Genomic DNA, 27,617 nt, shown 5'->3' with positions numbered 1-27,617 from the left:
TCTTCAGTTTATGAAGAGATTTTTCACTCCGTCGAAACACAGTCTGACACATCAAGTGTAGTAATACAGTTGGTTGAAAACTTTAAAAAAAAAAATTTATTCAACCAATATTATGATACTTGATGTACTGAATCGTGTTCTCGGCACACGCAAAAATTTCTTCAATTTGTGGCGTTTCTCAATTGCAAAATTATACCGCCCATGTAAGATCACTCCTCCATCTACAAAATCTAAATCTCTTTGTCGAAGAGCGACGTGGCATAGGCGGCGGTAAGTATTTTTTGTTATTGAGCCCCAAATTCGGGTCGCCTGAGACCCAAATGCAAGGCGGACGAGTCAATGCACCACAAGCAGTCAATAACATACTCTCCAATTCTTTCCAGCAGAAATATATAACGTATTTGAAGCTAACAGAAGATTTGAAAAGAAAACCTAAGAAAGGACATAAATACTTAGAGCTAGACTTAATGCAAGATGCACTGACGTTCTAAAATTGATACAACCGACCCAACTTAGTGAGATAAAACTTTATTGTTGTTGTTGTTGTCGTACTACTTCTCACAACAGTGTAAACCTCAATTGCCAAACTTTTATGAAGCTAGAATAAGGGATACAAAGAGTTTACTGAAAAATACAGAGAGTTTATTGAAGGATACACAACGATGACTCGAAAACACACGATTTAATTATTCTAACCGATACAATAAATCAAGCGCTACAATTACATGCATCTAAAAAAAGAAACGAGTAATCAAAACTATAACTCACCGTCTGTTGAATATCCGTCTCTTCCCAGAACTGAATCTACCAGGTGGAGAAAACTCATCTTTCTCAAGAAGAAAAGAGTTGCGGTTCCGCTTCTTAGCGTTCTCGAATTCACCACGGTTGCGTCTAGGAAGATAGGAATAATGCTTCTCTCGTTGATCTTGCTGGGTTTTTGATTTGACAAATGGAGAAACAGCGTAAGGTTTACTTCCCTGAAGCTCGGGATCATGGAAAAAATTGTGCGGTAGCTTGCTACTATCCATTTTTCTGAAAGTAATCGAAATCCTGCAACCATAACAGAGTGTGACCAATCGGGAAATACACGTTAGAAAATGGTTGTACCGAATGGGGAATGCGGTAGGTTACCTTCTTGCTGGAACACCAGGTATGCAATGCTTAGCAACGTTAGCTGCATTACCATTTAGAAGAAGCACCGATCTGCAGATCATTACGCGTTAAATTGAATAATTACTTAGAAAACAAGGCATCAGCAATGCTTAACATTACAAGGCCATTCTATATCAGTAATACAACAAACTATGTAAAACAGTCTCAGATAGTACTCATACAAAGCGATAGTCTATCAAAATTTAAAAACCTTTAACACCACTTCGTTTTGGAACCAAAAAACATAAATCAAAATTCCGCTAAAGTTCATCTCTTCTGATGCATATATGTATCCTTGCATAATTTTTGCTCGCAGTAGGGCTGACACTTTTGATTTGGTTCAGAGCAAGAGAGATCGAAGGATATTCTGCAGTTGTAACTTATAGGGAAGGTGTGGAGACTTTGTGTGAAAGAATCAGATTTTGGCCGGCATTGTGAATTTAAGTCTTCACAAAATCTCATTTCTTCGTGTTTCATTCTTAGTAAATAGCTTTGATTTTCACTCGACATCATGTCTTCTGCTTAAAATCGTGTTATTCATTAACAAAGTGTTATATCTCTTTATCGTTTCATCAATTGTCTGTTTATTAACTTAGATAAATATAAATTTACTACTTCAACTTCCCTACATTTTATAGGACAGCGATGCTTTATGGCACGGAATGTTGGGCAGTCAAAAAGCTCCCATTTTTTATTACTAATGTGCCTTGTATCTATTTCTTTTACCTTATATCTTATTAAAACTAGAAGATTGAGTGACAACGATACACTTCTCTAAACCTGTTTATCACCGTACAATTTTTCTCTAGCTCTAACATGAATATATTATTTGACTGATAACTGAGGATCAATTTCAACAATAAGGGGCATTTGAGAGAGTAACAACGAAACTAAACAATCAGAACATAAGTGATCAACTGAACAAAGAAGCGGTACAGAAAGCATACCCGACAGGCAAACGTATAGAATAAGGTCCTGAAAATTCTCCTGGTCCTACAACCTTTAGATTTGAACCGAAAAGTATGTTGCATTCGGCCAAAAGTGAAACCGTGCAAAACGGTCTAACAAAATCATGGTGGTCAATATGAGGAGGAATGCAGTCCCCTTCATCATAAATATTCACAATGCAGCTGTCCGGGATGCATGATGAAGGTAATATACGCCAACGAACCATCCTGTTTATCATTTGCTTGAACAAAGGAGGTAAAGGATCAACATCTTCATCTCTAACAATACCTGGCGCGTTCCCTTTCTTATCCTGTAATTTTACAGAGAGTAAGGTTATCGACGTACCTTGCCTTTTCAATTAAGTCAGGGAAAAGGAAAGTAGAAGTACCACTGCATAATTGTAACAACAACCAAATTGTATTGTCACACGTCCTTTACCACGCATCCACTTTCTAGGTTCGCTATATGTTCGCTCTGTGAGATATAAAACGATAATTAGTTGCAGACATCTTACTCATTCTATTTCACATGTATCTTAACCAATCTCAGCAACATGCTTTGGTATCTTTTCTGAGGGTAGCTTAAGCAAAGAAGAATGAGAAAGAGAGTTTATGCTCCTATACCTTTAAGTTGTCCACTTTTCCCCATACGTTGTAAATTGTAGACACACTCGATAATTTGCTTCTGCTCCTCGGCATCAAAAACCCGAGGATGTAGCTCTAGGCCCTGTAAGACATTTATTCGTCTGCCATGTATATACTCAATGTGGACGAAGTTCTGTCTCCGAACTTGTAATACTCGGTTATGCTCGTTTGGATCCTCCGAGGAATCTCCACTTTTTGCACCAGCGAATAACATCGGAGAAGATGAATTAGACGTGCACTCTATTTGGTTTGATGAGTGGACAGGAGTTGTATGATAAGGTGTTTGGATTGGAGTGCACTCTTGCTGGTCAAGCATTTTATCGAATGACTCCGTAGCATTCTCTGAGGACGGCACAATTGGTTCGTCCACACACTGGCATGGTGAAGGGGTTTGTGCATCCATGGACTTCAATTGTGCAGAACTATTATCATCATCACTGGAAAAAGATACCTCCTCACCAACTTTTTCTGCGTACGTAAAATTTAAAAAAAAAAACAGGAAATGATTAATTGGTTTTCCTTTAAGGGTTAATTGGTTAATAATAACATATCTGTGCAATCATATACGATCCCACATGGATTAATTAGCATGCCTTAACATTTCCCCCCCTAACTGGTGACAAAATACTTTTATTGTTGTATGGCACTTATTAGTTTTTGGTAAAATTATTCAGGACTTAAACAAAAAGCAAAAAGATAGTAAAAGGCATCTGCTTGTTAGAGTGTGAAGGCAAGGAATAATAAACTTAAAACAAAACATATTAATTAAAAATAGAAACCTGATCATGAGCTTAAGCAATTCTAAGAGATAAAGTATGATAATACACGTAGATGGTGCTTTACTGCGGCAAAAAGTAATAATGCATATTTCCGATAACATTTAATCATTTAACCCATTAACGCTATCGTCAGTAAAAAAAATAATAATAATAATACACAATCAATTAAACCCTACTCATGAAACACCAAGGATTCGACAATATCAAACACAATAAATTTCCAAAATTCAAAAGGAAGAAAAAAAAAAAAAAAAAAAAAAGAAGTAAAAGGTGTCTGTAATCTATATTTCTTACTGTTGAGGAGGGTGCGAATTCGACTCTCCAAAAGGAGCTGGCAGCTGCAGCAAAACCCGCCTGACAAAACTTCCAGAATTTGGTCGCGTTCTAAAGTCCTCGCCAAGCTCCTCAAATCTTGGCCATGGCCATCCTCCATCATCATCGCCATCACTCAAACTCCTCAGAGGAGAGAGAGAGAGAGAGAGAGAGAGAATTTTAGAGAGAGAGATGTACGCAAAAATAAATAAAACACAAAAAGATAGAAGACTGACTGAACTAAAGTAGTTAAAAACACAAACACGACGACTTCGAAAAAGTCGAGGTCAAGCTTGTCATGGTCGTTTTGAGAGAGATTTAAAATAAATAAGTGTACGTGAAACTTGCTCTCTTCTTCTACTCGGCTACTCTCTCTCTCTCTTAAACCGGTTAAATTAACCGGTCAACCGGTGATGAATTTGAGCCGCTGGATCGCGTCGGACGGCCAAAAATAATTGGTATCCAAGAAAAATCGCCCTTGTAGGCCATGCCGCGTTAAAGTTTTAAGGACCCTCCACCACTACATGAACCACGTTTTGTCGCGGACGTCACCTTTTCATTTCCTTATTACACGTACAAAGTAATATTTCTTTAGTTAAGACTGAAAATAAAGAATACAGTAGTTGTGAAAATTAAATCTAACCGATAAAACACATGATACTTACGTATTTGGGAAGATCTAAGGATATGATGTTTATATATGGAGGAAGCATTGAACGGAAATTGCTTGTGGAAGGCTATATTGATTTCAACCACATTGAATCTACAAAGTGTAGATTCACATAAATATGTGTTTTCATTTTGAATGAAAGAGTTGTGAGTTGGATAAACGATATGGAGAAGTGGATTATGCTCTCCACCTGAGTAACATAATATTATTTTGCTTCAAATGCTAATTGATAGGCTGTTTTGAATAAAGAAGTTTATCATTAAACTTGTATATGTTTCTATCATTAGATCAATAATGTCGTTATTAGGTGATTACAATGGGGTATTAGCTCAAGTCAAGGAACTACAGTTTCATGAATCGTTCAAACAAAAATCAAAAAGCTCTGTCACAAGATTAGAGAATCTGTGAAGAAGAAAAAGAAGGTTCAAGTTTAAAGAGTTAACATTGCAGAAGAACATAACGAACCCATTACTAACGAGATAACACATAAGTAGCTTGAATAGTTTTGGAGTGCGTCATGGTGACTATTGGCTTTCGTGCAACTGGGAGATTGTTAGAGTTGCGCCCTAAAACCTCTTTTGTTTTGGCTACTCGTTGGGTAGTTCAATTGCTTATGAGATATTTTAAAAGACTTCTCGGCCAAAATGGGTAACAAATAATTAATAATAATGCAAGATTAATTCATTTATGAGTTTGGCTTTATATTATAGAGATAATATACTAATAAAAGAGTCCATGAGATTTAAGGTATGGAAGCAATGTTGTAAACGAGGTTAGAGCATTAAAACTTGTATTTCATAGTCACTTAGTCCCTAAACAAAGTTCCTAGCAGTTTGGAAGTGACTATCTGGAAAGGCCGTTGTATATTGCATTAAGGTTAACATGGTCTTATGCTATGTGTTATAGATGGTCTTGTGCTATGTGAAATAGATGCATGGTGGATCTACAGGTGCTTATCTGTTGAACAAGTTCATTGAACATTGACTACGTTAAACGTATAGATGTTTACCACATGTCAAAAAATTATAAAGCTTTAGATTGTAGTTTTTAAGTTCTCTGAACTAAGGCATCATCGATCCCTTGTGCTTATAAATATGAACTTTGATTTCCTCTCAAAAGCCCTCACTGCTTCTCTGTACCCAATAGGATTATACTTGCCAAATAGTGGAGATGTATGAATGAGCAATAAGGATTTTATCGCCTTCTGAGAATTGTTAATAAAAGAAGATATCTCTCGAAGCCACTTGAAGATCTATCTCATAAATCTTGGGGTGAAGTACTTGTTGATCAAGCGATGTTTGTAAGAACTCAACATGAGATGCATCAGGGTGATTGTGGAGACATGAATTGACTACATTAATTGAGGATAACATATTGTATATTTATTTATTATTTGTTGTTTTGTATTTAATTATACAAGTTAAATTAATTCCAATTGTGCGCACAAAAACCAACAATACTTGCCTTCAAGTAATACAATTGTAGCCATTTAGTACTATATTGTAGTGGTATTCCTCTTCATTTTTTTTTTGAACAATTGATATTATCTACACTAAAGGGAGGGGGTGGTCTTAGCCTCATAATGGGCTACCAATAATATAATTTAAATTTGCTTTTGGAGAGAATCGAACCTAAGACCTCTCACTTACCAGTGAAGAGGAATACCACTAAATCATAGTGCTAAGTGGTGGTATTCCTCTTCATTTATAAGTGGAGGTCTTAGGTTTGGTCATTCCCAAAGATGAATTTGAACCACATTATTTTAAGCCATTATGAGGATTAACCCACTCCCCCACCTTAATAGTGTAGATCTGTTAAAAAAAGAGTAATACAATTGTACATAGATAATATTGTATAGATCTTATTGGATATTCTATATTAATCTACTCAAATGGGAGGACGAAGGCTTGAACCCGAAAAACAAAGGGTCGAGGAGGAAGACCTAGCTACTAGGACGGCGACGTCGTCTCTCTTGTGTTGTCTGAATTTAAATTGGTAACGAAAAAGATTGTATACCTGAGTAGTTTTGGTGACGTGGTGGTGCTACGATCGTAATTTGATTTTGGTTTTTTCGGGAGGGGGCTGCTAGGGTAATTTTGTTTGATGATAATTGTTTTTTAAATTATAATAACCTTTTTAAAGCAAGGAAAATTAAAGAAAAAAAAATTAGGTTTACTTTGGGAAAACTGGCGGGTGGAGGAAGAGTTTATATATTTTTTTGACTCTTTTTTTTTTTTTGTAGAAAGTGAGAATATTAGGTGAGTGTGGAAATAAGACAATATAATGCGTATAACTCTATTCACTCATAAGAAATCCCATTCCAACTATAACTTACCCATTTAATTTTTTGCCCACTATGACTGGGAATTGTTATTGGTACCCTGACATTCTTATTTTGCACTCCAAACATTCTATATTTAGAAGCAAACATAAGTTTTGTGAGGAGTGCGAAATGAAAATTTTTAAATGCTAATAATAGTTCTTATTATGACTTGAGTAAACTTGATATAAGTTCAATTTTGTAAGTCTTTAATCTATACTAAGTTTAGTCACTTTGTTGGATTATGTATGTTCATTGATTATCCACATCATCTTACTTTTATTATCTGTTTATTAAATTATGATAAATGTTATCTCTTATTTATAGGATTAATTTACTTAATTTAGGGTTAAATATAAGAATTATATATTGCTTTTCCTACCCCAATTCGAATCTCAAGTTGTCTTCTACCTCCATCACATGTTAAGTGTGCCAATTGATTTATGTTGTTGGCTCTATATTAGTATGAGTTTATAAATATATGATGATTAGATTTCTCCAAACAAATTTTCATGGATGATAGGTAGCTTAAGTTTTATTTATTTTCGTACTTCTACTTTCATGTTATATGTATTTAATCAATCTATGATGTAGGTATCATATATGATGTCATATAAATTTTTTTAACAATTTTTTAGAAAAGTGGTTAGATCTTTATATTTAAATATTTAAATTAAAAATGTGAATAAAAATGTCTAAATCAAGAAATTTATTTAAATAAATTTAATTAAAGTAGAAAAATATCACACCGGGCTATATCTAATAACAACTCAAATTTTTTCGACCTAAATCAAAACACCCCAGACCTTATGCCAACCAGCTAGCACACCTAAACATTTTAGGAACCTTCTAGATGCTCATGCATCACCACCATTAGCTGAAGATCGAATTCCTCAGCTTCTTCTCGAATGCCCATTAAGAAAGTCCTGCTTGATATTAATGAAATCAATAGTACCTTATTCAAACTCTAGAAATTCATTAAGTATGTCTCATTCGTACTTTGAGACTGATGTAATATCAGTACATTAACGAAATTTTTTAAATAAAATAGCATGAAAGGACAAAGTAGAACGAGAATCGAGTTCTATTGGCAAAATAACAGTTTTTGAATTTCAGCAATAAAATGGGAAAACAATTGAGCTTCAATGGATAGAAAAAAATAGGTAAAAAATATAAGTAATGTTTGGTAGATTATATTTGTAAATTAAATAATATGGCACTAATAAAAAATAAATACGTTAACACTTAAAATAATAATCCATTCATAGATTTACATGTCATTTAATTAAACAAATTTATTTACAAATTTAGTCTCATTACTAAAAAAATATTCAAGCCATTGCAGAGGGGTCCTCTTTTTTTTTTCAAAAAATAGGAATTAGGTGCAGGACTTACTCTACATTGAATTTTAATGATCCAAACCATGTATTTTGTAAGTCTGGATGTCTTGCCCACAAGGAATTCCCATTTTTATAAAAAAATAGAATTCCTTTCCTTAAAGATTTTCCAAAAAATATTATCTTTCCCTTGGAAAAATACCAACTCAGACAAACTCTACACTCGTCCCTTCAATTCAATTTCCATTTCCATCAGTTCCTCAAAAAGTGAAAAATGGAGGTGACGTCGGTACAGGGCGTCGCCGGCGGTGTTCAGCACGTCCTCTGCGGCCCCTCATCGCCCATTTCTTCTCTTTCCATTCTCTCTCCGACTCTATGGAGGAGCGCAAGAGCCAAGAATTCTCATCTCTGTTGTGCCACAACTCGTGTCGCGGAGGTTCCCAACAATGGCAGTAACAGGGCCCCGAAGCGTCACTCCAAGCACTACTTAGCCAGACAGTCTGCAATTGTTCAAGTCCAAGACTCCTCCGACTTGGGCTCCGCTCTCACAAGGTCCTTCTCTGCAATTTTCTTTTGGATAAGTTCATTTTTTGCCCCATTTCTGCACATTTTTTTTCTTGAATTCTTTTGTTTTTCCAAGTGAATGATGACTTTTACATGTATATTGGTTTTGAGTCCGTAGCGAAATTTGACTGTTACATTGTTTTGTTTGAATTGCAAGTAATGGAGTGAGTTGGGTGTTATAATATCCTGTATTTTGTTTCATCCTTGTCTTTTTTTTATATGTTTACAGTATTTGTTTCATGAGCTAAGTTTTTTCAATTGAAACTCGAAATGGGTTTTGTAAAAAGGGCCTGCATTGTGCTGTTCCATTATCTTTCTTTTGGTTGTCTTTGATGCTTGTGCTGTATGGAATGAAGTGTTTATCTTTTTGTTTTCTCGAAAATAATTTATTTTTTCATTTTTCATCTGACATCATTCAGATTATACTTAGCTGGTGTTATGGAGACCGTACACTTTGCCGAAAATAATAGGCAGTCATTATTTTAGGAGATAGTTAATTTTCCCCAAATGATCTGTTAATTTTCATGTTCATGTTCATGTCATCCAATTTTCATTTTTCATCTTTACCGTTGCATTTTGTTTCTTAATAATGCTACCGGGATTATCTGCAATTCTTTGATTTATTTTTATTTTAGATTCGTTCACAATACCAAAATATCTTTTTTTGTGATTGTGTAACTTGATTCCTTCGATCATGAAGTAATCTTTTTGAACCGTGAATCATCTATTCTGGTTATGCAGTGTTACTGACATTAATTTCCCCCCTCAGATTAGGTGGGAGTTTGACGGTTCAAGACTTGAATGCCATTATACGCCATTTGGGGACGAAGAAAAGATGGCATGATCTTTCCCAGGTGCTATGACTCTGAGAATCTAAATGTTACTATTATAATTATTATATTTTGTAAGTGAATATTTTATGTTTGGTTCAATCTGTTTTATTTATTTATTTATTTCTGTTTAACATTTAATATTTATTTAACAACAATATCAGATTGCAAAAGCCTTCCGGACTTCTTTTTGGTTTCATGATTTCTTTCAAGTAATGTATGCTGTTTTAGTGTACTTGTGTGTGTTGCTAAGCTTTTCGATCGTGCAGTTTATATTCAGTTTTCATTCCTTATGTCTCCAATAGTGTGCTAAGAAAGTAGTGTGCTAAGAAAAAGCATGTGGGTGGTTTTCCTCTCACTCCCTCTCTCCAGTCGTGTGTACATGCTACTGTTAAACATATATGTTGTCGTCCTTTTTGTCTTTGAATGTTGTACCTAAAATTATTGAGTTTCTCTTTCCAGTTTTTGATATTAGAATAAATTTGCAATTGTTACAGCTCTTTGAATGGATGCTACAGAATGAAAAAGTCAGTGCATCATCCTATAGCAGCTATATAAAGTTCATGGGAAAGAGCCTCAATCCTGTGAAAACATTAGAAATATACAATAACATTCAAGATGAATCAACCAAAAAGAATGTTCACATATGCAATTCTGTTCTTGGTAGTCTGATCAGGAGTGGCAAGTTTGATGTCAGCTTTAAGTTATTTGACCAGATGAAGCAGAATGGTTTAACGCCAGATGCTGTCACATATAGTACGGTATGCATTTCAATGTATCATGCAATGTTGCTTTTCTTGGCATTTCAAAACAAAAGTTTTTTCTTAAAAAATGATAACATACAGAGGATATGTGCTGAATCTTTGATCAAGGAGTGAATTCAATGATAAGAATTGAAAATTAAAATACTGTTTTACTGGGAAATCATAATTGTCCTTGGCTGACGACGCTACGTAAAAATGAAAATTATTAAAGCAAGAGAACTATTTATGGATAAGGAGTTCTCATCCAAAATTGCATTGAGTAAGAATAACATTAACACATAGTGATTGTGGTTATGATTCATTTTAACTAATTTCCCAGTGGCTTGTTCTTTGTGGCCTTGCTTACTTAAAGAGAAATGCTTATGTTGTGCTATTCCAGAGTCCTGCAGACTGCAGTACATTACGCAACGAATTTTTTTTGGTGGAGAGGTCTGGAGAGATGTGTTGAGATGGAAATTTTCTGGGTTTAATGAATTGGAAGCAATACAGAGGTTCTTTGAGAATGTGCTTGGGAAGGAGATGGAGCATTTATGGGAGAGGGTGTGTTTTTGGGTTTTTTTCTGTGGGCAGATGTAGCTTCAAAGTTTAGAGAGCTATCCTTTATTGTATCAGATTTGACAACATTTATTAGGTAGTTTTCTGGAAATGATGTGGTTGTCTTGATGCAACTTCTTTAGGATAGAATTGTTGATGTAGATTCCTTATTTATTTTTTCCCTGAAGTGGATTTCTTGTTCACCACTTTTGTACTGTCTTTTTTTTTACTTTTATCATTAATGAATAGGTCTGTTCCTGACAAAAAAAAGTATCATTAAAACTCAAAATATAAACTAGCAGTTATCGTAAATGAACGAAATATAAAAAATCAACAACTTAATAACTTATACAATACATGTTAATTTTCGGAGTAGATCTTTGTTTCTTCAAGTGAAATTGTTATATGATTTACTAGTATATTGTGATAGACAAAAGTATAAAAGCTTTCCCAGTGACATTTCCTAATTCTTACTTTATATGAAGTACACTTATTAATAAATTTTCTAAGAGAAACTTGAAAGATTGTGAGCTGTCATGATTAACATATGACTACATTAATTTCATAAACAAAATAAGAAACGTCTAATGCCAGCTAGCAACAATACATGTTAATTTTCTGATCATCCGTTTGTTTTTCTGATAATTAAAACCTGTTCAATACTAAATTGCTTATTCATATATTTGACCTGCATTACTATTAATCTACTATTATATTAGCTGCTTGCAGGTTGCAGCAAACTCAAAAATGGTTATAATAAGGCATTAGAATTTGTTCAAGAATTGCAGTGTAATGAGCTGCAGATGGACAGTGTAATTTATGGTACACTTTTAGCTGTCTGTGCATCTAATAATAAATTGGAGGAAGCAGAAGGTTATTTTAAGAAGATGAAGGATGAGGGTCATTCACCAAATGTCTACCACTACAGCTCTTTGCTTAATGCGTACTCTATGAGAGGGAACTACAAGGAGGCTGATGCTTTGGTTCAAGATATGAAATCTGTAGGGTTAGTACCAAATAAGGTTTGTTCATGTTTAACTGCTATACATGATTACCTCATTCTGAAGTTCATTAGTAGTTACTTCTGTCACTGATATCTCTAGTTGTAAGAGTTCTACACTAAAGGATGTAAGACTAGGTCATATAACACATACGCATGGTTGGAGATGGCTACATTTTGGTTGCACCAAATACAGAATCAGGTCCAATCTTGATCACTAAAAGTATTACTTAAACCCTGAAAAAGCAGTACCCTGATTGACAGTGTTACAGGTCTTAATCTTTTTGGTTCTAGCTGGAAATGAGCGTGCATAGTAGATTATAGTAACTCATTCACTCTGTTACTTTGTATTGCAACTTCACAGTTTTATGTAAAAATTCCTCCTATAAAAAAATTATACATGAAAATTTTGATTAATCACTCATCAGTCTACAATTTTGTCTTCACCTACGTACTCTTCATTTGGTCTTCATGCTTCTCAACATATTGGTTATTTAGTATTAGCTTGCAGATCTGTAAATGCTTGGTTGGTAAAGATAAAATAAGAGTAGTACTTATTTTATGCAAAGGTGCAAGCTTAGAACTTATTTTCTGCTAATTTTTGTGTACTTCAGAGAATTTAGTGATTATATCTTCTGCTCCTACTGCAAACGCTTGCAGGTTATTTTGACAACTTTATTGAAGGTTTATGTCAGAGGGGGGCTGTTCGAAAAATCAAGAGAGCTATTAGGTGAACTGGAAGCTTTGGGTTATGCTGAAGATGAGGTACACGAGGACTTTTCATCTAACTTCATTAGTTTAAAAGGATATGATGTTGTGACTTTGCCCTGCAATGGTTTTCTCTATGGAAGAAGTGCTTTAGAGCCAAATAGAGTAGCTTATAGATTGTCAAAATTATATAATTTGCACCAGACAATCTAATAAATTAAATAAGAAAGTCACAAAAACAAATTCAGGGCAACAATGTGGTTTGACAATGAAATACCATGAATCCTTGTAGATACCATTTGTAAGGTTTTGATACCATAGATACAATTTATAGGGGTTTGATTTTGTAGTTATCATCTGAAACCTTTGTTTGCTTGCTTGCACAGATGGTATTAACTTTTATCTGATTGATTTTTATCCCTTGAGTCATTCCCTTAAGTATGTCATGAAACACATTGAGTAAAATGCTTTGTGGTATTCTCTTGGAATGATCTTTCTGTGTCTTAATCCTAACATCTTGTGTTTGCTGAATTAGTAAAAATACCTTGTAATGATTATTTTGTTTACACTAATGTGTTGTTTGCGTGCCACATTGTGGACCACTGACCACCACAATCTGACACTCCAGCTATTATGTGTTAATTCTAGGAACTTGATTTATTTATTTTGTTGTCTTCTTACATTTGCGGCTATGACTTATTTATAGATGCCGTACTGTTTATTGATGGATTCCCTTGCTAAGGCTGGGCGTATACATGAAGCTAAGTTGGTTTTTCATGAAATGAAGGAGAAGGCCGTTCGATCAGGTAAGTTTTAGAGAGACAAATTCTCAAACTTTTCTGTACTCAAGATATGCATAGTATTGTATTGCACACATGAGGCACTAAAAGCCTACTGGAAGCGTAATTATGCATTTTGTGTCTTCAAAAGCATACGTATATGTTCTCAACCAAGCTATTAGTGGCAAGGGTCTTCACAAATGTCATGTAAAACAAGATAGGAGCTCTTAAATTACCTTAAGTAACATAAAACTTGTGCATGAATCGTTTTTCCAAAAAAATAAGTGACAGTCTGAAAAAAGTATGGATGTTTTTGGAGTTTTGGTAGATACTTGCACTGAACTCTGTATTTCTTGTAGGATTTTTCTTACTAACAGAAGTTTAAGTTTCTATCTTTACAACTGAAATTTTTTGGATTTTCTTTTCTTCCCACTTGCAGATGGCTATTCTTACAGTATCATGATTTCAGCTTTCTGCCGAGGTGGGCTTCTGGAAGATGCAAAGCAGCTGGCTAAGGATTTTGAAGGAACCCATGATAGATATGATTTAGTTATGTTGAATACAATGATCTGTGCCTATTGCAGAGCAGGCGATATGGATAGTGTAATGGAAATGATGAGAAAAATGGATGAATTAAAAATCACTCCTGATTATAATACCTTCCATATCCTCATAAAATACTTCTGTAAGGAGAAGTTATACCTGCTTGCTTATCAGACCATAGAGGACATGCACAAGAAGGGCCACCAACCAGATGAGGTATTCTTCCAAGATGCATCTTCTTGATTATACTTGTTGAACTAAGCGAATTTAGTTTCCGCAACTGTAGGAATTCTTTGCAGACTATCCTTTGTCAATTTACTTGCCTCTAAAATGTATGAGTCAATGGAAATATACGGTACATGTTGTCACTTATGCAATTATTATATTGTCTATTGAATAGGCCCGGTGGGCCTCTCATAGATTGAAGAAAAAAATGCTCTCGAAATAACTAAAAACAAGTAGGGAAGGCTTAGTGTTGGAACTATCATTATGCATAGGCTGCAGGGCTTTGGGGCTTAGTATTTGTTATTTTGTGTGAACACTAATATTTGCCTAAAAGAGTTTGCCTAAAAGACACCCGGTAAATGTTTGCCTTAAAGAGTTTCAAGCTTAATTTAATAGGGTTCTTTCCTTATAGTAGACTTCTAGTCTATTATATTCTTTTTATGCTTCTCATATTTGTAGTTTGTAAATTTGCACCGAATAGAGTTCCTTAAACAAGGAGCTTGAGGATTGGTGTTTCAAATATTTATTACCTTTTTAGCTTATTTCTTGCTCCCTATATGATACTGTTGTTTTATATTTAAAATTAGTCATAAAAATTTGAAGTTGCAATAAATTAATCCTTTTAGGAATATATAATTATTTACTAGTATTGAAGTTGTTAAGAAAATTTTGTATCATTTTTCATCATTATTACCACCACACATCACTAACTGTATTGTGCAATGCCCCTACAATCATAAGGCAACACTATTTTAGCCTTTAAGCTAGCATATATGGTATATTGGCATATGGCTTACATGCTAACAGACTGTTGGATCCAAAACTAACAAATTACTACTTTATGGAGATTGGATATGATCTTCTAGATTTGATCCAATGGCTAGTGAGGGTTTATCGCAATTCTGATCCAATGGCTAGTGAGGGTTTATCACGATTCTGATCCTTGTCCATAAGTGTTTTCTTTGTATTTACACACATACATGATGCACAAAATACATGCACAAATACATACAAGGAGATTCTGAAACATTGTTTTTGTTTTCTTCGAAAGTATAACATCAGAATGCTCTGTGGAGCAAAGATTATGCAAGAACCTTGAGTTTTGAAATATTGGTGGTATCTTATATTTCAGGAGTTGTGTTCCTCCTTAATGTTTCTTCTTGGTAAGATAAGAGCATATTCAGAAGCATACTCTGTTTACAATATGCTGAGATATAGCAAGCGGACAATGTGCAAGGCCCTTCATGAGAAGATTCTGCACATTCTAGTAGCAGGACAGCTTCTCAGAGATGCGTATGTAGTAGTCAAGGTGAGCAATGTAATTTGAAAGATACGTTTCTTCAATGCGTATCTTACGACTCTTGTAATTACTTTTTTCTTTTCTGGTCAGGACAATGCAGGGTTAATTTCTAAGCCTGCTATTAAAAAGTTTGCAACTGCCTTTATGAAGTTGGGAAACATCAACTTGATAAATGATGTTTTGAAGGCAGTTGATGCTTCTGGCTGCAAGATAGATCAGGTAAACTTTCATGGGTGTCAATAAGTTTCTTCAGAAATTTTATACTTTTATATAAGCAACTTGCTTCAGACTATCAGATACTAGGCGGTCATGGAGAAATTTATGGTTGTATGTGGGAGCCATCAAGCCCTGTATCTTTCCCTTCGGGAAGGGAGTGATTTTATGGTGGATTTTATTCCATCTACTGTTTTGGATCTACCTAATATTTTTTTTTTAGTATATAATAAGTGAGGACAATATTCCTTAAAGAGAGAAACAGTGAACACCCAGTAGATGGGCGGGGTAACAATGGATATACCAAGTTGTGGGGAAAATGTACATAAGCAATGAAATCTGCAATGGATATAAAATCCTCAACGGAAGCTTTACACCTCTTCTGTTGCAGATTTTACCTTTTGAAGTCACTGCTCAGTTTCATTCCTTCATTGCACAGGGACTATTTCAGATGGCCATATCTCGCTATGTTTCACTCCCTGAGAAGAAGGACATGCTTTTTCAAATGCTACAGTGGATGCCAGGACAAGGTTATGTTGCTGATTCAGCTACAAGAAACCTGATACTGAAAAGCTCTCACTTGTTTGGTCGCCAACAGATTGCGGAGATACTCTCAAAGCAGCATATGATTTCAAAAGCTTCAAAATCTCGCGAGAAGGAGAAAAGAGTTTGAAATCTGTGGAAATACCAGGTATATTCCATCCTAGCTCAACACTTGTGAAGTGCAATATGCTGGTTGATGTCTGGTTGAGGTCGAAGCTTGGTTGCTAGTATAAGTTGTCTTCACATATGTGAGCCCCGGCTTCTTTGACTGGTTTTGGCTGACCCCTTGTACAGTGAGAGAATTGAATTAGGTTTACCATATAACCTTTCATGCATGTAATTGGATTCTGTAATTCAATCATAATTCTTTGGCTGTATAAATTTACGCAATCTATTTTTCTTAGCGGCAATTAGTAAGGCTTTGACTGCTGAATATGAACTATGGAGAGTCAGAACTAACCAATTTTCCCTAGTAGTAAAGCTTTGACTATCTACTATGCCGTCAACCACTGGCCTTCCACCAGCATCAATACAGAAACGCTGAAGAGCCCTATTGAAATTCGGCGCATAAGTTCTCTTCTGCCTTGGTAAAAACAATAGTTTCTTGCGGATCACTGATTATCCATATGGACCATATCGCAGCTGCTCGGAATATGGTAGGACAAATGGCCCCAAGTTGGATGTGTTAGTTCTTAAAACTTTGGTGGCCGCATGTACAAGAGCCCTTGACAATTTGAAACCTCTGCAAGTCCAGCTTCTTCTGGTTGCTGGAAGACAGATTGGTATGCTTCATCATTCGAACAAATGTGTGTTCGGACAAGATGCTGGAGCTTGTACTCAGCTATTTTCTTGTCCTGCTTCCTATTGTATGTCAGTTAAATGCGACAATTATTTCAAATAAACTAGTTACAATTTTAATTGAAATATGATTTTACTCTCTGAAACTCAATTATCTTTACCTAAAACCCGACGTATATTGTTTATTTCAAATGTGTGCAGTTTAACAGATGAGGATCTTCATGGTAAAGTTGCAAGTCATTTTGATAAATAAATTGCAAATGACATTGCTCATAACTTTCCATAAGAATTCACACTTCGGGGCAAAGATGGGGAATTCAGAGTGATAAAATGGGCGGGGTTTATTTTAAGTGGGCTCAATCTGTGCAGGCTTAAAGGCCCAAAACTAAGAAACCAGAAATTAAGAAGCTCATTGTTTCAATTAAGTAAGAAGTCCGTTACTCAGTATTATAATCTGATTGTATTCCTTTCCACATGTAAGAGAAGTTTTAAGTTTGAATCTTGTAGATGGTGAATTCAATAACAAATTAAGTTACTCATTATGTGGTTTAGTCAAACTCTCTTATTCATTCTAGTGTAAAATATATCGTTCTACCGATAAAATAAAAAATAAAATAAAAAAAAGTAAGAAGCCCACCGCACACAAGTCTTCCTCCGATTCTTTCTCTCGCTCTCTGTCCATTTTCTCTCTCTGTTCGTTGCGCTGCCGCGACCGGTCCACCACCACCCCAAAGCACGACGCCATATCCGCCTCCACAATCTCACCCCCACCTACTTCCTCTCTCATTATCGACGCGGTTTCCAAGCTTCATCGTAACAGAGCTTCGAGAAAAAGGTTAGTAGACAACTAATTTTTTTTTTTTATTAATTTTTTTATGAAATGATATAATGTTAGGGTTGTTGTGATTAGAAATTTTTGTATGTATTTAACAAAATTCGACTCATTATTTGTTTCAATTTTTGGTATAAATTTCTGATTGAAATGATTTATGAACGCGTGGCAGATGGCTCTGAGAGGAGTGTGGCAATTGCAAAAACTGGTTGTGAGCCATTCTGAGTGGGGAGGAAGTAGCAGGGGGCATCAGGTTTGTTCCTCAAACGCAACCACTACTTGCAATTCTCTTTGTATTTTTATCAAGTTAGTTTATCTGATTTTCTATGTGAAAATCATATGCATTGAATCTACTCTAACTTCGATATTAAACGAGTTTGGACGAGAGTAGCATTGGATGGATGATCTTATGGGAAGTTCTTGTATTGCATCCATACTTCTTATTATCTTCTATTCTCAAAAAAAAAAAAAAAAAACAAAAAATGTGAAGATCCAAATTTATGGGATTTTCACATAAGAACCCTAGATATAATTACACTTCATAGAAAAATACTTAGAAGTTCGAATCCAAATTTAACCAATCACGTTGTGTTACGTGTCACAATCTGTTTACAATCTTTAAAGATAAATTTCGATCAGATTTTTAACGAATAACGGCATGCCATGTGATATTATCTACAACATAATCTTTTCTTTTTCCTCTATATAACCCACCATTAATACTAAGAAATCACACACCAAAATCAAAATCTCTATCATTATTCATAGTTTATATTTCTTTCTTACAATGTCTTCTTCAACAATGTTGTGGGAAATCGGTGAGCAAGAGAAATAATTGTTTAAGCAAGGGGAAGAAATGTTCAATCTCCAGGTGGACGAAAATGAGATGGAAAAGGAAGAGGATGAAGAGCGTAGAATGAAAGATGACGAAGCAAGCAGTCAAAGAGCTTCACATTCCCGTCGAGTCATCTAAACTATGACTTAGATCTCCAGGCTAGTCGTTCCACAAACATTGATAGAAGCAGATAATGACAAGATATTGATCTCTTGGACGATTATTTTGTGCGTAATAGTGCATTTCCTGATACGTACTTTAGACGTCATTTTAGAATAGAACGACATTTGTTCAACAAAATCATGATTGTTGTTTGCAACCATGATTCTTACTTTGTACAAAAGACTGATACTTTTGGTGTTATGGGTCTCCTTCTTGAGCAAAAAATTACTATTGCCTTGCAGATGCTTGCATATAGAGCATTTGCAGACCAAGTTGATGAGATAGCAAGGATGGGGAAATCAACTAATCTTGAGCCTCTGATGAGGTTTTGCTCCGCAATCGAATCTATCTACACCACAGAGTACCTCCGAAGACCTACTGAGATGGATTTGCAAATGCTTTTGAAGAATGACGAGATGTGAGGTTTTCCTGGGATGATTGAAAGCATCGATTGTATGCACTAGACCTGAAAAAACTGTCCAAGTGCATAACAAGGAGCTTATAGGGACATAAAATGAGCAAAAAGTATCATTTTAGAGGTGATGACATCATTTGATACATGAATTTAGCATGTTTTTTTTTATGTTCCGGGAGCTCAAAATTACCTTAATGTCTTTGCCCAATCCCCAGTGTTCAACGATGTCCTGCAAGGAAAAGCACCAAGAGTCACGTACTAGGTTAACAGACATAAGTACTACGAGCCATACTACCTAGCAAACTGTATTTACCCATGATGATCATCGTTTATCAAAACAGTGCCACGTCCGCGAAGTGCAAAGGAAAAACACTTTACAAGTTGTTAAGAGGGGTGTAGGAAGGATGTGGAGCATTGTTTTGGTATCCTCCAAGCTCGTTGAGTGATTGTCAAGGGTGTTGCCAGAATGCTTGATTTAGAGTCGCTTCGATCCATCATGATGACGTGCATCCTTCTTCACAATATGATAGTGGAATATGAGTATAATTATGATGTCGTTGATAAATATGAGTCAGACATAGTAAACAATTCCAGAACACAAATATATTGTGCTCATAACACCATTGAAGAACCTGTGCAACATGAACCATTACAACGGGATGGACCTTACAATGAAAGGTTTATTCAACGATATACTTCACTTCAGGACGCAAATATTCATAATGCTCGTTAAATTGACTTGATAGAGCACCAGTAATAATTGAAACAAACTCAAGAAACTTAAGTTCATTTAGTGTGTGTGTGTGTGTTTTTATTTGGTGTGTTTTTTAAATTCATTTAGTTAGTTTTTTTTTTATTTGGTGTGTTTGTAATTTTATTTGGTATGTTTATGTAATTTTATTTATTGTGTTTATGTCATTTGAATAAAGATTCTCATAGTTTAAATAAATTACCAAATTAAATAAATATACTTTTAGTTTAAATAAAGCATTAAATTTAATAAATTGGAAACAGCATAAAATAGTCTATTCAATAAATAAGAAATTACAACCCAAAGTAATTGAAAAATTATGGGTTTCGATTAAAAACAAATTCTCTAGTCCCTCGTGAATGGAAAATCATCACCTAACCAATTTGTGGTGCTAGGACCATCTCCTCTTGCTCTCGCTTCTCTTGCACGCCTCCTTCGCACTACGTTCGCTTTCTCTGAATTCCAAAAATATTTAGAATTTGGAGACATCGCCTCTACATGCACCTTCATAATGTCACGATCTTGTTAAGCCCTTCTTTCTTCTTTAAGCTTTTTTCTTTCTTGCCTAAGTAACTCTTTTTCTCTGTTATTAGTTTGAAATAATCTCTCAGCAGTTGCAGTTTTTGCCTCCTCTCTAGGTGCCTCAAATTTAGCCATTTCCTGTGCTAAAGTCAATTCACCTTGGTGATCAAGTTCTTCTATATATTTTGCATAATTATTCTTGGAAGCACACTCATTTTTCTCTTTGAGGCCTTCTTACCTTGAGGTCTAATTGGATAACGGGTCGACCCCGACCCTTGTTCAGGGGTTGCTTCGCACTTGTTCTGTGTTGCTTTCATGAACATGCGAGTAATGATTGAGCATAAAGTATAGATGAGTGCTGTTCATGACAACTTTTGGACCGACAGGCACAACTCCGAATTTAGGACAATCTTTGACAATATTCCAACATTTTCACCAAGTGAATGATTTGTTTTTGTTTTTGGTTTTGGCATTAAGGTAAGAAGGCTTCAACGAGAAAATGGAGTGCTTCTGAGAATGATTATGCAAAATATATTGAAGAACTTGCTCACCAAGGTGAATTGACTTTGGCATGGGAAATGGCTAAATTTGATGTTGATGAGCCTAGCGAAGAGGCAAAAGCTATAGCTGCTGAGAGATTATTTCAAGCTAATGACAGAGAAAGAGAGTTACTTAGGCAAGAAAGGGAAGAACTTAAAAAAGAAAGAAGGGTTCAACAAGATCGTGACATTATGAAGGAGCCTGTAGAGACGATATCTCCGAATTCTAAATATTTTTGAAATTCGGAGAAAGCAGACATGGTGTGAAGGAGACATGCAAGAGAAACAAGAGCAAGAAAAGATGGTCCTAGCACCACAAATTGGTTAGGTGATGATTTTCCATTCACGAGAGACTAGAGAATTTGTTTTTAATCAGAGCCCATAATTTTCCTATTACATTGGGTTGTAATTTCTTATTTATTGAATAGAGTATTTTATGTTGTTTCCAATTTATTGAATTTAGTACTTTATTTAAACTAAGAGTATATTTATTTAATTTTGTAATTTATTTAAAATAAGATAATCTTTATTCAAAGGACATAAACACACAAAATAAAATTATATAAACATACTAAATAAAATTACATAAACATACCAAATAAAATTACAAACACATCAAATAAAAACAAACGCACTAAATGAACTGAAGTTTTTTGAGCTTATTTTAATTCTCACTGGTGCTTTATTAAGTCAATTTGTCGGGCATTGTGAATATTTGTGTCTTGAAGTGAAGTATATCGTTGAATAAGCATTTCATTGTAACGTTCATCCCTTTGTAATGACTCGTGTTGCATGGGTTCTTCGGTGGCGTGATGAACACAATATATTTGTGTTTTGGAAGTGTTCATCGTGTCTGACTCATATTCATCAATGACATCATAATCATGCTCATATTCCACAATAATGTTGTGAAGAATGATACAAGTCATCATGATGGATCGAATCAATTCTAAATCAAACATTCTAGCAGCATTCTTGACAATCGTCCAACGAGCTTGGAGGATACGAAAACAACGCTCCACATGTTTCCTACACCCTTTTTGACAACTTACAAAGTGTTTTTCCTTTGCACTTCGCGGACATGACATTGTTTTGACAAACGATGACCACTTTGGGTAAATGTCGTCTGCTAGGTAGTATGGCCCGTCGTAATTATGTCAGTTGACCTAATACGTGACTTTTGATACTTTTTCTTGCAGGATATCTTTGAACACTGGGGATTGGACATTGAGATCATTTTGAGCTCCCAGAACACCTAAAAAAACATGTCAAATCCATGTATCAAATGATGTCACCGCCTCCAAAATGATACTTTTTGCTTATTTTCTATCCCTATAAGCTCCTTACCATGCATTTTGATAGTTTTTCCAAATCTAGTGTATACAGTCGATGCTTCCAATCATCCTAGGAAAACCTCGCATCCCGTCCTTCTTTAGAAACCTTTTCAAGTCCATCTCAGTAGGTCTCCGGAGGTACTCTGTGGTGTAGATAGATTTGATTGTGGAGCAAAACCTCATCAGGGACTCAAGAATGGTTGATTTCCCCATCCTCGCTATCTTATACACTTGGTCTGCAGATTTTCCATATGCAAGCATCCGCAAGGCAGCAGTAATTTTTTGCTCAAGAAAGAGACCCATAACACCAAAAACATCATTATTTTGCACAAAATAAGAATCATGGTTGCAAATAGCAATCATGATTTTGTTGAACAAATATAATTCCATTCTAAAACGACGTTTAAAGTACATATCAGGGAAAATACTATTACGAACAAAATAATTGTCCAAGAGATCTGTACCTTGTCGTTGCTTACTTCTATCAATGTTTATGGAACTGGTGGGCCTGGAGATCTGAACCATAGCTTAGATGACTCGATAGGAATGTGAGGCTATTTAGCTTCTTGCTTCATCATCTCTCCTTCTACGTTCTACATCCTCTTCCTTTTCTATTTCATTTTCGCCCACCTGGAGATTGAACATTTCTTCCCCTTGCTTAAACAATTCTTTCTCTTACTCATCAATTTCCCACAACATCCTTGAATAAGACATTGTAAGAAGGAATCATAAACTGTGAATAATGATAGAGATTTTGATTTTGGTGTGTGATTTCTTAGGATCGATGATGGGTTATATAGAGAAAAAATAAAGTATTAGGTTGTAGATAATGTCACGTGACATGCCGTTATTCATTAAAAATCTGATCAAAATCTATCATCAAATATTGTAAACAGATTGTGACACATGGCGCGACGTGATTGGCTAAAAATCTTATCGGAAATCTGTCACAAAAAATTATCTTTTCGGATAATGACACGTGACGCAACGGAAACGATTAAAAATCTTATCCGAAATTACAAATAAAATTATTTTGTATTATTTTATAAAATATTAGTATAAAATACTAATATTTTATTAGCTATTACCATGGCTATTAAGTTAGAGATGGAAATGTAAAAGATAATTACTGTTCATTAAAGGCAGTTACTGTTCACTGGAGGCTATTCAATAGGAAGTTGCCCAAGGAGGTCTTGATATGCTGGACTTGCTCTAAAAAGTGGTTTTTCTTCCTCCAGTTGAGTTCTTGAAGTGTGTTTTTATAAAACTTGTAGTCCTCATGGTGTTGTTTTTTTTTTTTTTTTTTCAAATTTACTTAAAACCTCGTAGCTCTCGTAGTAAAGTATTGAGTGGCACTTTTTTGGTGTAAATGCAGTTTGAAAGTTGCAAATTATAATTTACTACAGGATCATTTCGAAAGGAGATTTTTTTGCTTCTGTTTTTCGAACAATATAATTATGTAATTACCTATTCATTGTTTTCAAGTATAGAAAAGGAATATGTCTCTCTACACGCAATTTGAAATTGGACGTTAAGGCTTAGGCTTCGTGACTTTGTGTCATTCTCTACACTTTTACATGATAATTTTTGGGTCGTGGCTGGGGAATGGGTTGGGTGTTAGGAGTTGCTTTGGTTGCATTACAATGTTAGGTTTGGAGCTTAATAAACCAAGAGTTGAACTAAAGTGAAGTTCGTCATGAATCAGTGATTCAATTACAGGAACACTACTTCATTTTATAATTAATCACTATGCTTAGGACAGACTATATAAATAATGTGACTTTAGAACATAATTTCAGGTTTATCAGTGGTTCTCAATATTGTGTCCCCCTTTAAAAATTCTACTTAGTGAGGCTGTAATTCTTTCCTGGTGCTCAAGAAGGAAAATGACTCATCTATTATAAATAGGACAAAGTTAAAGAGATAACATTTACTAGTGACATGAGTAAAGCAGGTGTAAAATATTACACTGTAATTATAGCACAAAAGGATGACAAATAAAAGATGTAGAAATATATATTGATGTTATTGATCTTTTATTTCTTACTCTGTATCTTTTGATAGCAGTCGGAATGTTCTATTTATAAAGTAACTACATACGAACATATTCTTATATTTGAAATTTATAGCACATAACTTTGAAAATATGATCACCTTTATTTCCAAAGTCTACATCACTTTGTGTGGGTATTAAAAAGCATCCAAAGGGGAGTGTTGAAAAAATTAGCACCATTCCCAGAAGTAAATGTTGTTTCCCTTGAAGTGAATGCTACATCTTCTGGTGGCAATAATCATAAACGAGGATGTGGCCACATGTGAGGATGGTGTAACAGGAAAGGCAAGAATCATGATATCCAGTTTTACAACCAGGTTGTTGAAAACATTGACAATGTTGAAACCGTTGGCAGTTTAATGAATACCCACATAAATTTTTTCAATACCCACACAAAGTGATGTAGACTTTGGAAATGAAAGTGATCATATTTTCAAAGTCATATGATGTAAATTTCAAAATGTCAGAATATGTTCGTATAGAGCTGCTCCATAAATAGAGCACTCCGACGAGCACTCTGACTGCTATAAAAAAATACATAATAAGAAAAGAAAGATCAATAACATCAATATCTATTCATGCCTCTTTTATTTGTCATCCTCTTGTGCTATAGTTACAGTTTAATATTTTACACATGTTTCGCTCCTGTAACTAGTAAAGCTTCTCTCTAACTTTCACCTATTAATAACACATTATCAGCCCGACTTTCTAAATATAACCATTTCTCATTTCTTTTCGCCAAAAGAAATCATTCCTTTTCTCCGAACGAAAAATGTTTCCTCTAAAGATTTTATTGTTTATCTTCTTCCTCTGCCTCAACTGCTAGGTATACTCTCACGAAGAACTGTTTGCATCATGCCTGCTTTTAGTTCTCAACCTAACAGTTATCTATATATTTGATTTCTTGTTTGGTGTAGATCTTGAATACTAACCCAGTGTTTATTTATGTTAATTTTACTGCAATCCAAGATGGTGCGGTACAATCGCCCATCTTGAACTGCAAATTTAATTGTACTGCAATCCAAGATGGTGCGTTATCATCATCTATCTTAAACTGCAGATCTAATTTTATTGCAAATTTTAGGTGGTGCGGTATAATCGCTCACCTTACTCTGCGTATTTCAATTTTCCTGCTACTAAAGTGGTGCGGAATAATCGTCAATCCTATGTTATGAGAATGGTGTGGTACAATCGCCCTCTTTGTTTATCATGTAAATCTAGAGTCAGAAATTTTGAGTGTTTATCATTTTGGCCTGAAGATCAAAATGAAGTATTTGTAAAAACCAAAAGTTCTAACACTACATCCTCATATTACATATTATTGCAAGTTCTTAAACATCTCAGTTTTCTCTCAGAAAAGAAAATGGTGAACTTGGTAAAATTTGATTTTGTTGCCCTGGACATTACTGGGAAAAACTACATTACCTGGATAGTGGATGTCAAGATCCATTTAGAGACAGGGAATCTTGCAGAAACAATTAAGGAGAAGAACAATGCATCTTCTTAAAATCGGGCGAATTTCATGATCTTTATCCGTCGTCACCTTGATGAATGACTGAAAAACGAGTACATAACTGTTGAAGATTCATTAGCTCTCTAGAAGACATTAAGAAACAGATACAATCACAAGAAAACGGTGATTCTTTTAAGAGCTCATTATGAGTAGATTCACTTAAGGATCCAGAATTCAAGTTAGTGGCTGAGTACAATTATGCGATGTTCAGAATTAGTTCCCAGATGAAATTCTGTGGGGAAACCATCACCGAGGAAGATATGCTGGAAAGACTTTTAGCATCTTTCATGCCTCCAACGTGCTCTTGGAGCAGTAGTATAGAACGCGAGGTTTCACTGAATGTAATTAGTTGATCTTTGTGCTCCTGGTTGTTGAACAAAACAATGAGCTCATGCTTAAAAATCATCATTCCCGACTTACTGAATCTGCACCATTCCTAGAAGTGAATTCTGATTCCCTCGAAGTGAACGTCATATCCTCTAGTGACAATAATCATAAACGAGGACGTGACTTCAAGAGAGAACGGTGGAACGGAAAAGGCAAGAATCATGGTGTTCAGTTCCACAACCAAGTTGCAAGGCATAATTTAGGCCCAAGCTTCAAAAATGTAAACCGCCATAAAGGCAGAGCTCATATGAACAATGCTCCCATAAATTCTAAAGGAGCCTGTCATAGGTGTGGTGGTAATGGGTACTGGGCGCATACTTGTCGTACCCCAAAACATCTGGTGGATCTGTATCAAGCCTCTCTCAAGGATTAGGATGTCGAGACCAATAGGTTAAACCAATGGATACACCTGATCTAGTATGTGACTTATTAGGGCAGTTGAACACAACCCACCTAGATGTCTCGGACTTCATTGTGGAAAGGAGAAATGAAGTTTATCGGTCTAACTGAATCGTTTATGTTTGATGTACTGAACTTGTAGTTTAAAACTAGCATTTCAGATTTAATAAAAGTGACATTTAAATTTCTTGTTATAATTTGCTTTTAACTGTGATTCCTTTACTCAAATAACTTGGATAAAAACTATGGTCATTCTCAAAACATAAGAAATAGGGGAGATATTTGTCCTACAGACAGCGCAATCACGTATATAATACTTCGAGATCGAAAGTATTTCTCAAGATAATGCTGAAAAAAGTAAGGATAAAAACAATATCAAGGCAATCAAATGTGATTGAAGGCTCAGGTAAAGCCCAAATTATGTTACCATATGGAATAATATTATCCATACAGAATGCGTTGTACGCTATTCGATCTACTTGAAATTTGTTAAGTTTTAAATATATACGTTTAAATGGATACCACATTGAAACGAAAAGTATAGAAATGTGGAGTATATATGTATTACCTTCAATGATACCCAGAAGGGTATATTGGAGACGTTGCGTGGTTTGTCGAGTGGATTGTATTATACATACATAAAGACAGTTGAATCACATACTGTCATGAAACAGAAGTTCATTGATTCCAAAGTTTACATGCTTTGGCACGACTGTCTGGGCAACTAATGTTGAATCAATGAACTTCTGGTTCATAACAATATGTGATTCAATTGTCTTTATGTATGTATAATACAATCCACTCGACAAATCACGCAACGTCTCCAATATATGCTTTTGGGTATCATTGGAGGTAATGTATAGATATTCCACATTTTATGAACTTTTCGTTTTAATGTGATATCTATTTAAA

At 35.0% G+C, this 27,617-nt stretch overlaps 2 protein-coding genes across 4 annotated transcripts; one reads left to right on the top strand and one right to left on the bottom strand.

Moving 5' to 3' along the window:
- Positions 1-569: 569 nt before the first annotated feature.
- On the bottom strand, positions 570-4,188 carry LOC137708763 (RNA demethylase ALKBH9B). Its single transcript, XM_068447918.2, has 6 exons — positions 3,818-4,188; positions 2,724-3,212; positions 2,489-2,574; positions 2,100-2,410; positions 1,132-1,203; positions 570-1,050 (listed from the first exon to the last, which is right to left on the bottom strand). The coding sequence occupies exons 1-6, from the start codon at positions 3,966-3,968 to the stop codon at positions 765-767; spliced, it is 1,395 nt and encodes a 464-aa protein (XP_068304019.2). The 5' UTR covers positions 3,969-4,188; the 3' UTR covers positions 570-764.
- A 4,139-nt stretch (positions 4,189-8,327) lies between these two features.
- EMB3103 (Pentatricopeptide repeat (PPR) superfamily protein) lies at positions 8,328-17,109 on the top strand. 3 transcript variants are annotated; one of them, XM_068448169.2, is made up of 11 exons: positions 8,361-8,714; positions 9,496-9,580; positions 10,054-10,317; positions 11,574-11,876; positions 12,515-12,619; positions 13,269-13,368; positions 13,781-14,100; positions 15,242-15,418; positions 15,500-15,628; positions 16,062-16,313; positions 16,642-17,109. In XM_068448169.2, exons 1-10 carry the CDS (start codon positions 8,437-8,439, stop codon positions 16,293-16,295), a joined length of 1,995 nt encoding a protein of 664 aa, XP_068304270.2. In that variant the 5' UTR covers positions 8,361-8,436; the 3' UTR covers positions 16,296-16,313; positions 16,642-17,109. The 3 variants fall into 3 exon arrangements, with proteins under 3 accessions (XP_068304263.2, XP_068304270.2, XP_068304265.2); XM_068448164.2 differs by having other exon boundaries at positions 16,647-16,801; XM_068448162.2 differs by lacking the exon at positions 16,642-17,109 and having other exon boundaries at positions 8,328-8,714; positions 16,062-16,575.
- The last annotated feature ends 10,508 nt before the right edge of the window (positions 17,110-27,617 follow it).

Source organism: Pyrus communis, chromosome 15, assembly GCF_041283825.1.
Source record: "Pyrus communis isolate YQ-2024b chromosome 15, ASM4128382v1, whole genome shotgun sequence".
In the NCBI taxonomy this organism is placed as follows: Eukaryota; Viridiplantae; Streptophyta; class Magnoliopsida; order Rosales; family Rosaceae; genus Pyrus; species Pyrus communis.
This window is presented reverse-complemented; position numbering and strand designations above follow the sequence as displayed.

What these genes read in the sequence shown, in the direction of transcription:
- LOC137708763 (XM_068447918.2), bottom strand. Translation starts at nt 3,968, where the DNA reads ATGGCGATGATGATGGAGGATGGCCATGGCCAAGATTTGAGGAGCTTG. An exon ending in GAAAAGTGGACAACTTAAAG is followed by an intron (nt 2,575 to 2,723) that starts GTATAGGAGCAT and finishes TATATCTCACAG; the next exon opens with AGCGAACATATAGCGAACCT. An exon ending in TCTATACGTTTGCCTGTCGG is followed by an intron (nt 1,204 to 2,099) that starts GTATGCTTTCTG and finishes AATGATCTGCAG; the next exon opens with ATCGGTGCTTCTTCTAAATG.
- EMB3103 (XM_068448169.2), top strand. Translation starts at nt 8,437, where the DNA reads ATGGAGGTGACGTCGGTACAGGGCGTCGCCGGCGGTGTTCAGCACGTC. An exon ending in GGAGAAGGCCGTTCGATCAG is followed by an intron (nt 13,369 to 13,780) that starts GTAAGTTTTAGA and finishes TCCCACTTGCAG; the next exon opens with ATGGCTATTCTTACAGTATC. An exon ending in AGGGCCACCAACCAGATGAG is followed by an intron (nt 14,101 to 15,241) that starts GTATTCTTCCAA and finishes CTTATATTTCAG; the next exon opens with GAGTTGTGTTCCTCCTTAAT.